The sequence below is a fragment of the Manduca sexta genome, unplaced genomic scaffold (assembly GCF_014839805.1).
Source record: "Manduca sexta isolate Smith_Timp_Sample1 unplaced genomic scaffold, JHU_Msex_v1.0 HiC_scaffold_1188, whole genome shotgun sequence".
In the NCBI taxonomy this organism is placed as follows: Eukaryota; Metazoa; Arthropoda; class Insecta; order Lepidoptera; family Sphingidae; genus Manduca; species Manduca sexta.
In genome coordinates, this window is record NW_023592028.1 from 22,716 (window position 1) to 34,294 (window position 11,579).

The following is an 11,579-nucleotide window of genomic DNA, read 5'->3' on the forward strand; positions in this document are numbered from 1 at the left end:
CCCCTATTTTTGGGCTAAATTGACCGGACTACTAGGCAATACGTGTTAGCCGCGTACTGTATGTATACTACATAGTAGTTTAATTATTGTACTGCATTAGTATAATTTGTACATATTATAATACGACGGCCCTTGCCCCGTCCCAGTCTGAATACGATAAACTCGACAACTACCCAACAGATTTCAATAAAATTGAGTATAGAAATAGTTTGAGATCCTGGGAAGGACTAGGAGTCTTCATAGCATGCGAAAAAATATATGGGGGCATATATTTGGCGAGAAAAAAAAATCGCGCGGGCAAAATAATGTATTATATTGTGCTTTTTGACACTGAGCGGTCAGGTTAAAGATGCTCTCACGAGAGCCAAATCTAGCCATTGTCGGGATTCCAGACAGTCTCGGGCAAAGAGTGGCCTCGAGGAAGATCAGAGCTCATTTGGCTTCCTTCCGCAGTGTTACCGTGGAGGAGTTGCATGGTAGGCTAGTGCGGGCTCGAAGACTGTCGCGGCAGTGCGACTTGTACCTTGTACAAAACTGTAATATTCCCATAAATTTACTTTGTGAAGAATAGTAAAAGGGCACACGAAGTATTCTTATAATAAAATAAATATTACTATTTTCGCACATAATACTTAAATGTATCACCTAACATTGTTTCATTGACATGGAACCAGTCTCCAAATTGACACAATTCGGATTCACTAGAAGTTTTATTTATGTAATTATACTATTGCTAAATCAACAGTATCGGAATCACATTAAGATAAAAAAGTTACTAGATTTTGTTCACGGTTCTACTGGGGCGTTGATTATAGCGTATGCGCGGTGCCAAATCTCATTTCTTCTTCTTCTTGTGTTTCTGAGCAGAGTCTAGGGCGCCATCAGCCTTACGTTTGCCAGCATTGGTTCCCTTGCCAGTAGCATTGCCTCCTGGTGTATTTTGATTAGCGTTGCCACTCTTTTTCTTCTTCTCTGCACGTTCTTTTTCCTCTAACTCCTGATTCTCTCTCTCAATTAAAGTAATCAGTGTATTACACCTATAAACACAATAAACCATTATTGTAAATATTTGTCACACACATTTTTACAATTTAATTTTTATTCGACTAACTGCCTCTGAGTCGTAGTTGTATTACGGTAATACGTCAGTGCTGAGGTCTCGGGTTCGGCCCGGGTTGGGCAAAGTTATATGGGTTTTTTCTACTGAATACGTGTTTGGAATTTTTGTTTAAAGTCGAAATATAATAATTAAATAATAGGTATAGGCCTATATAAATAAAAGAATCACATACCGGCGCTGTAATTCAACAGCTGTACGAGATTTCAAAAACCAGTCAAAACGAAATTGTGGTGCGGCATGCACGGCTGCGCGGAGTTCTTCGTAAACATTTTCTTTGTCGAATCCCAATTTATGCAGCATGCACACCAAAAACCTGTACAGTATAGATAGTACATATTAAACCGATTCAATGTTGCAATTTACTTAAATTTTGATAGATGAAAAAAACATTTATTATATTTCAATAAAAGTGTAGGATTATTTAATTACCTATCCTCTTCTTCTACGTAATTTTTTCCCTTATTCGTTCCGTACAAAATCCTAAGTTGATGAAATGGCGCACGGTAACGAGCCATTTTTGCATCCAAGGCTTTCTTAATTGAAGCTCTTCTCTGGATTTTTGCCTCGCCTCTTTCGATTTGTCCCATTATTCTGTCAATATCTTGTAACTCATGACATCTTTCCCAAAAAACGGCGGAATACTCCATGACCTGAAATATTATTTTTCTAATTATTTATATGTGAGGTTGCGACTTATTTTGCTAATATTTATAGTGCCAAATATAACACATGCCTCTTCCGGTGTCTTTCCTTCAACATCTTTTGCAATATTTTCAATATCATCTCTGCCATATTTTTCATTGGCCTTTATAAACTGATTAAAATCACGCTTTGTCCAATTTGTAAAACCTGCAAATATTCAATTAAAATAACCCATTGATGTCGGGTGTTCAATATCTAGCCATAGTCAGGGAAGACGAAGGTCAAACTACAATAATACAAGATTAAAATATTGATGAGACAGCCACGCGCCTCTTCAGAGTGCCATGGAAAATAACTTTGTCAGAGGTGTTTCTGGTAGTACGGCCACAAGAAAGGGGCAACGATGGTCAATAAATTATATGTTTCACATATATGAGCGTACCTTGCGTAAGTAACTGCTCTTTCTCTTGTATTTCTTCTTCAGTGAGCGCTTCTGCATCATCTATCTTCCTTTGTTCTTCTCGCTGAATTTTAGCTGCATCAGGGCCTAATTCTGGGTTACGAGGGACCTTGTATCTATGTATAAAAACGATAATCAAACACAACTCGAGATGTCGAACAGTATGTTGGCTAGCTATTAGGTGAGAAAGCACATTGAGCGAGAGATAAAGGCGTGATAGGTGTCAATTGAGGCCTAAGTAACGAGTTATGACTTTCAACCATTGTCTATTAGAACAATGTTTTTAAAGCATGTTGCCCGTTCTACTAAGTTAACGAAAAAAAACAAATTTAGGCAATTCTTGAAATCAGCTGTAGCAAAAAGAAAAAATATCAGTGAATGTTTTAATCTACAGCCATTTCAAATTCGGAAAAAGTAACAGTTATTACAAGCGGTGCACGTCACCATGGTGCGGTTGAAGGACCATACAAAACAAAGTAATTTTTACCTATTTAATTTTCCTATGTAGTCTTTCTGTGTCTGTATAGACAACTTACCCCAAAGTTTTACGATAATGATAAATTTCTTGATCCAATAGTTCGAAAAGTCTCGGTGGGAAGAACTGAAAATCTTGAACAATCGGCTGCTTTGGTGGTCGCGGGGCCTGTAAATTAATAGCAGTAGTTTACGAAATGAAAACAAATATTCTTTTAAGTAGTAATAATATATTGTGAAAAACTACATGACAACTAATGGTATGATACTTATGAAGCAGGATGAGAAATTATAATTAATAAATAACAAATAGTCTTCCACACTACATGTGTACGATTATATAATATAAATAATAAAATAATGCTAATGCCAGTATAAAGAGCTAATTATTAATAAATTTAAATAAATGGTTAGATGATAATGTGTACAATCCGTCACAGTCGCCGCCAGCCTTCGCTTTTAGCTCTTTACACTTATTTACCTGTACCTTTGGCGCCTTCGGTTCAGAGACGCGCAATGCCTCTCTGAAGTAAGCATCCACTGCGTAATTGGCTTTACGTTCGCGTTTTGGAGGTTCTATCCAACTACCGATTGGTATCACTTTTTGTTTCTCTCTGTAATCTTCGCCTAAATACAAAAGTTAAGAAGTAATTAGTTATTATAGTATTCTTATAAACTTAGTTTAGCACTTAACATTCTTTTATGAAATTCGAGCGCGTATTTTTAAGTTCGCTTCACCAAAAATTAATGCATAAAAAATATTCCACACGCCGTAATTATGCGATGCTTAAGCATTAATGGCATATATATAAATTATACTTTTTATTCATGCCACAAATTCTGTAATTTATGGATATTTTTAATAATTTGTTGAGATTTCCCTAAACTTTTGTAGAGTTGATAACATCTTTTCAAATATTTATAATTTTTTTCTATAATCATTTCGTCCCTTTTTGGCTGATTTGCATACTCGATAATATTTTTACTAAGTAAACTGATGACTTCAAATGCTCTTATGCAGCCCCGGATCTAGAGGGGGGCAAGCCAGGGCCCGTGCCCCAGGCGGCGAATTTAGAGGGCGGCAAATTCAAACTTGTCAGACGAATACAAAACTCATAATTAACGCAACTTTGACTACTGAGACATCCAGTACATTACACATATAAATTATTCCTGAGATTAGCCATTACTGCTCTGCTCCTATTGGGTATAGCGTGATGATATATAGCCTATAGCACTCCACGAACAAAGGGCTATCCAACGCAAAAAGAATTTTTCGGTTTGGACCGGTAGTTCCTGAGATTAGCGCGTTCAAACAAAGAAACAAACAAAGAAACAAACTCTTCAGCTTTATATAATAGTATAGATTTCCCGCGGGGCGCGAAATAATGATGATGACAAAAGTAAAAATATAGGTGGTCGGGGGCGGCATTATCCAGATTTTGCCCCGCCTCCAAAAAATTCAAGATCCGGGGCTGCTCTTATGAAGTTATTCCCAATTACCGATGCGAACTTAAAATTTTTTCATTGTGTGATAGAAGCGGTAGTATTTTTTTATTTAAACCGTAAAATATAAGCAATTTTGTTATAAAACCTTCAAACTGATACACCGAATCTGTGGTGGCACCAGGAGTGTCCATTGAAAATGCACGCAATGAAGATTCCCCGAGGCTTTCCAACTTTTGTTTTAATTCTTCGGTCTGCATACACAAAAATAATTAATGATTAAAAAAAATGTAAAGTTTTAGAATTGAACTTTTAATATTTTAATTTTTTTTATAAGCTGCAATTAATGCAAATGTGATTTGGTACCAAATATTTCTTATGTGCTTATTAAAAATTAGACCTTGACTTCTCCTTTGGCTAATATAGTGTCAATATCTTCATCAGTAATTTCAGAGTCTTTAGACGAGAACACGTGATTGGCCCCATGTCTAATCATGTTCAGCATTTCATCTTTATTGAGCTGATTCTTGGTGTCTACCAAACGACCTGACTGTATAACTAGTTTGTCGAGTCGAAGTTTCACCTCTGCTCGTTCTACTATTTTTTCCTCAACTGTGTTGTCTGTGATTAAACGGAAAACTCGTACCTGCGATGTGAAAAATATTATTTGACTTTCGTAATTATTGGAAACCATTTATAGTGTACTTTGACTTAATACATATTTTCAAATTACTTGTTTGGTTTGACCAATTCGATGCGCTCTGTCCATAGCCTGCAGATCCATTTGAGGGTTCCAATCGGAATCATAAATGATAACCACATCAGCTGAAGTGAGATTTATACCGAGACCGCCAGCGCGTGTGGATAACATAAAAACGAATTTCTCACTACCCTCCATGTTGTATTCTTCAATTTGCCTATTTCTATCTTCGTGAGGCGTTTGACCATCTAACCGACAATACTAAAAAGAAAAAAGAATATAATTATCTTCCTATTTTAAAAAGAATTAAAAAAAGAGGTTCAGTATTTGTCCCATATTATTCAATTGTATGTATATGTATGTATGTCTGAGATTTTCTCAGACTACTAGTCTTATGTTTATTTTCCAGAGATGGTTTTAGTATTTTGGAGTTGGTGCCTAATGTAAATTGAACTTTTTTGTTATTTCTATTCATATATTTACTTTGTTAAGCTGGTAATTTAAATTACTCCATAAAATATGTTCGCCGTCAGTTTTCTTTATTTGTTAAAATATTTTCTTCATTATTACCACTTAGTTAACATATTTAATTTTAAGAAAAGTGTATTTAAACTAGTGCTCCATTTGTGTTTAACAGAAATCATACAGATATTAGTATATTACCTTATACTGCCTCCACAGACAGTAATCTTCCCAATATATCCAACATTCTTGTCATTTGAGAGAAAATGAGCACTCTTGAGCCCTGCTCCCTTAGTTTTGGGAGTAACTTGTCCAATATAGTGAGTTTCCCGCAGTTGTAGACCAAGTGTTCATCGGTAGTGTATGGTGGTCCTGGTTCAGCGCCATCGAACAAGTAGGGGTGATTGCAACACTTGCGGAGCTGCATCAAAATGTTTTGCAGCCGCATTTTCTCTACTTTACCAGCGCCGTTCACTGTTGATGTAAAGTGAAAAATAGAACACATCAAGCAGTAGATGAGGTTTGAAAGTTTAATGTTCAAATGGCTGTATTTAGTAAAGTATCTTGTAATTGTGAGAAAAAAATAATTAACTGGATCTAGTATGCAGTCTGCGTAGGCACAACTGCACTGTGTAGAGCCTAAGTTATTTCTGAGCAGCATGAAATTTCAAGACAACTCAGTGTGTTGCCATCGAGTACAAGAAAGTGTATAAACAGACATAGTGATATTGTTTCCCAGGATAGCCTTTAATATTGATATAAATAAATGTTGTTATTTAGTAAAAATATTTTTTGAGGGTTTTGCAATGCGACAGCTCATTAACCATTTTATTGCGACATAGCACGTAAAGTATCTGACGTATATGATCCATATCCAGGATGGTGCTCTCTAGCTGTTAAAAAGAGTAAAACAGTTCATATAAAAAACTTACCCACATCAATGTCCTTCATAAGAACTTTTGTGTACCAATCTCTCTGCATCTTACTTAAGCCCACATACACTTTAACCTCTTTTTTGGGTTTTAATTTCTTTTCTACTTCAGATTTGAGACGTCGAAGTAAGAAAAGGTCTCAAAACTGCATGCAATCTTGATACTAGTTGGTTATCTCCAAGTGCTGCATTTGTGTTAAACCAAGAGTCAAAATCCTGAAAACATTTCTCTCTCTTGTACTTAGTAGTTGGTAATACCTTTAAGCTAATTGCATATTTTAAATAAAGAAGGTAGACAATCTTTACACAAAATGTTTAATTCATAGAAAACCTAAAATAATGTAAAATTTTACTCACATCAGAGCTGTTGAACACATCGGGAAGAAGGAAATTAAGAAGTGCCCAAAGTTCATGGAGGTTATTTTGCAATGGGGTGCCAGTAAGCAAGAGTCTATTCATACTCTTAAATTCCCTAAGTAATTCTGACAGTTTAGACTTTTCATTTTTGATACGATGCGCTTCATCAATCACCATGTACCTCCAATTAAACTTCTTGAATACTGATTTCTCTCGTATTATCATTTCATATGATGTTATACATACATCCCAGTTGCCTGGCATGAGTGTCTCGCGTATGAATGTGTTCTGTTAATAATATGAATCATTATTATACCAAATAAGATTTATTTGTTCCAGAATTTTCAGTTTATAGAAATTAATCATGGAGCAGTAAGTTGCTTGCTTATCAGTAACTACTATGACTACTTATAATAAGGAGCAACAACACCTAAAGCTGTTGAATTACAATGTTCTGCATGGTCAAAAGAATTATACTATTTCCACAAAAATTTTACATACAAAGGCAACCCTAATTGGCATATTCACAAACATTATTTAAATACAGAGAAATTATGATATGATAATAAGTCTGTTTCTCAGTCTCTTGTAGTGTATATGCATAGGGTGGAATGGGGTTCTGTGATGGGTTAATACTAAAATACGACTTCACATCAGTTGGCAGTTAAATAAGCAAATCCAAAGAGATTATGAAATTGCCCACCCTGTGCACTTCGCCCCATAGCGAGTCCTAATAATATTGTTTGCAAATATGGGTGTAAATTCTTATAGGGTGCTATGTAGACATGGTCTTCACAGTTACAGTCTAGAATACTAGAGAGGTTTCAAAAACATGTTCCATTATTAAGACAGAACATAGATAGGAAACTCTTTATTTTACACCACTTAATTATAATAAAATAATATCATTCCTGTGTTAAAAACAGTCACATAGCTAGGCACAGGCCTCCTTTAATATGGAGAGGCTTTAGCCCCTAGTCCTGGCCTAGTGTATGTTGGCTTCAGATACCTTCGAAATTCTTATGGAGAACTTCTCAAGTATGCATGTTTCCTCATGATTTTTCCTTCACTGTTAGAGCAAGAGGCAAATGTTCTTGAGTTATGAAACTACAGACATTCGTCAAAGCAGTCCATTCCACTCTCAACTAGGCTATTGGTGCTTTTGTAAACTTACATAGTGTCATTACTAAAATAATATTTCTATGATACACACCCTAGTTTCTTGGTCACCAATTAGACATACGGCCCTCAATGAAGGACACCATTTTTGAACTCATTCATCCAGTTCGTAAGTGTTGATTTTGGCACGATAACAATATGTGGTCCAGGGACATTCCTAAAAGAACAGGATTATAATAAAAGCTTGATACAACAGTTCATATAATGATCATAGTTAATATACTTACTTAAAATGTTTCATATAACCCAAAAGTGAAATTGTTTGTAAAGTTTTACCAAGACCCATCTCATCAGCTAAAATGCCATTAATACCATTTTCATACAATGATATCATCCAATTCAGACCACGGACTTGATAATCTCTCATTTCACCATTTTTAACATAATGCGGTGATGCTTCAAAACGAAATATAGTTTTTTGTTTTGTGTTTGTTTCAGCAAGTAATTCTTCATCTTCTTCTTGTTCAGTTTTCCGGTGGCGATGACTGTAATTTATGTAGACTTGTTACCGTAGCAATGCTCCGTCCATAGATAAATAATGTCTATGGATAAGGGGGGATAGTATGTATGGATATTTATCTTTTTATTTTACAGGTCTGAATTAATTTTTATTAATAATGAATTGTCAGTCTTAATTTAATATGACATATGAGTTTTCAATCTATTTGCTGTTATTAGATAATGAACAATATCAAATATAGGAAAATACCTTAATGATAAGTACTTACTGTGGAATATCTCCTGCTAAACATACACATTCAATTGGATGTGATATTACAATATTACATTATTAGTAAGGCATTCATTTTCTTATACGCAAAATTATAAGATTTTCAAAAAGTGTTATAGTTACATCACTGAATAAATAACTCAATTATTTCACATTTTTTAATTTTATCAAAAGAAAATCTAGAAATAGACAAACCAGTGGTATTTACTCATACAGAACTTCATACTCAAACACCATTTTCAAGTAATAAAATATTATAATATTGCTTTGGTAGTATATAGTATTTGTGTAACATTTTTTGTCAGACTCCAAAAAGATGACAATAAAGTTTGTATTTTTTAATCAATAATGAAGGTTAAAAAAAATTCTACCATAAATATATTAATTCATCAGTAATTTTGACATTATGTTACCCAATTAAAACTACATACTTATCTGAAAATAAAACCTTACCATAAGTTACTCGACTCATAGAATAGAAAAGCTTAAATAAAATACATATAATTAAAACTTTAAACACCCTAATGCCACTATAAGTACTCTTAGAGAGTTTGTTGCTGAATGCTGTGGCAACATCCTACTTTCAGAAAACACACCATATTACCACTAAAGTACATAATAATCATAAAAGTAAAACTAGGATTTTTAGTGAAAAATTCATAAATGATTTTTGGCAAAATGTTAGCAGAGGTAAAGATGAGTATATAGTATTTATTAATACCATGTCAATATGGCCCAATGATATATGTTATAAAATATATGTGTGATCATGTACTCACTCTCCAGCTCCTGATGAATCAGGATCTTTGATTTTTTTGGGTCTTCCAGCTTTCGCTTTAGGTGGGCTTCCACTAGATTTGGGGGTATTTGTCATAAAATGAGAGAAAATTTCGGTTTGCTTCAACAAAAACTCGAATCTTTTAGCTCGATCTGTCTCAATCTTGCTTTCGAAGTCACCTTCCTTACCCCTCGACGATGTCGTATCGCTTGATGATCCATTCTATAAACATGATATAATTGACTTTACAAATTAAAAATAACTTAAAGGTTCATCATCGCAAAAATCTTGTTAAGAAACACAGTAACAGTTACATGTTTTTGTACTTACAGAATTATCACCGACGTCTGCAATGTCCACAGCTTCCTCAGTTTGAGACATGTTGTTAAAATGATAGATTGAATAACTGAAGCAATATAATTACAATGTGATCGCGTCGTAGAAAAGTTTTCACAACACTATGTAACGTATCAAACATTTCTCATTGTCAGCCGGGCGCGAAAATGATCCATCCGGCATATGGATATTGGCATTTGGCTTCCCTACAGTGCTGCCAGTTTTGATATTGTATTTTTCGCTATATAGTTGCATGCACTAAAAAAATTAAGTTTATTTTTGACATATTCGACATGTCTCTCCATTCATAGTAATGAATTTAATTTCTTTTATTCACCAAAAATCTTGCTAAACTCAAATAGTAAATCTAATTTTAAATACTACGTGCCTATAAACATGTATTGTTTTTAGAAGTGGACTAGTTGTAAGCGACTATATCTGACTGAGCCGAGGTTTGAATAACCCGTTAGTGGTTGCTCTCAGCAAGGTCGCTTTATTTTCAAGGGTTGCGAGCGCTTAAAGCGCTCACCCAAAAGTCCCGACTCCCGTGTGTTTGTATCAATGATAAAAGAGTATAGAGGATGAGTGATATGGTCACGTGACATGCGGCACATTTAATGCATAAAATGGCGCTGACTCCGCCCTTACAATAGTGATATGCTAGTACCGAAAATTTTGTATCGACATCGAAGAATTAAAAGAGAGACAAACAAGCCCAAAAAAGATCAAATACGAAAGGGGTTAGGTTCTACCATAATATAAATATAACAAACCATAATATAAACAAACAAACTGAAACTGATCTATAAGCAAGTAACAATTGTTAAAGAAAGCAGTACCTGTTGTGACAAACATCCAGTTGTGTTTGATCTATATTTGTATGTTGCACTATTCCTAGCTAAAAATTTAAGTTACAGATTAAGATATTTACTTAATACATGATAAATGGAATAAGATAGCGTAGCCAGCAATTATTTGCTTGGTTTTATTTTATTTTATTATTATGCTCTTTGATTGAGAAACATAACTATGTTTCAGCAAACTAAAATCAATGAGCGTAAAGGTGGTGGTTAAGATAATCAATTATAATAATTATTTGCAATAACAACAATATGATTATGTATCTATTTCCGTGCATGCAAAGGTTGCTCGAAACATAAGATCGCCAATTGTAAAAACATTTCATCTTTATGTTGTTTCTTTTATGTTTATCTATTCTTTTATGTAACAATTCTAATTTTATTCAAAGCAATATATTAAAGTAATATTACTATTAGGTGAAGTATAATAATCATTACTATTTTACTTATCGGGAAAATTGTTGGAAGACAGTTATCTTTTACTCGCGTTAATTAAACGTGTGGTTTATGCATTTCTTCTCAAAATGTAAAGAACGAATATATGTATTTGGTGTGTATATGTGTATGTATACAGGGTCATTTTGTCACCCTAGACTTAAATTTAACTGCGAGAAAGTCATCTTGAAAGAAGCCGTTTACTATAAGTTACTCTAACCTAAGGTCAAAAACAAAAAAGTAAAATTTTCAAACAAAATAAATATTCAAATAGTCATTTTATTTTTATACACCTTGTGTCACTACTATTATACTAGAATTCGTCGGAGCGGCAACATCGCACACAGTCATTGATAATATTATGCTCACGCACACGAACATGTGATATACAGTCGGAGCGCAAGGGTAGTTCGTCGCAGCGGGGGTGCCGCGCCGCAACCGAACAGCTGATGTCGTCGCTTTAACTACCTAGGGTTTTGTGTCGTGCCACATCACTCAATCAACAATTAGACCAGCAGCGACGACGCTACGCCGACGTTACAAAAAGACACATACCTAAACATCATTATCATCATCAGCTACATAAAGTCCACTGTTGAACATAGGCCTCCCCTAAAGATTTCCAGACGGACCTGTCGAAAGCTGCCTGCATCCAATATGTTCCCGTGA

General features: G+C 34.6%; 1 protein-coding gene across 1 annotated transcript; it reads right to left on the reverse strand.

Annotated features, from left to right (window-relative positions):
• Window positions 1-780: 780 nt before the first annotated feature.
• LOC115453752 (chromatin-remodeling complex ATPase chain Iswi-like) lies at window positions 781-9,866 on the reverse strand. The gene is given in 20 exon segments (XM_037445106.1): window positions 781-1,037; window positions 1,293-1,433; window positions 1,550-1,770; window positions 1,854-1,969; window positions 2,205-2,338; window positions 2,759-2,865; window positions 3,184-3,323; window positions 4,291-4,396; window positions 4,543-4,788; window positions 4,876-5,103; window positions 5,506-5,535; window positions 5,537-5,778; window positions 6,237-6,369; window positions 6,371-6,451; window positions 6,593-6,880; window positions 7,806-7,861; window positions 7,864-7,928; window positions 7,999-8,256; window positions 9,281-9,501; window positions 9,610-9,866. Coding segments are annotated over 20 exon segments (3,066 nt in total). The 5' UTR covers window positions 9,661-9,866; the 3' UTR covers window positions 781-835.
• Window positions 9,867-11,579: the final 1,713 nt, after the last annotated feature.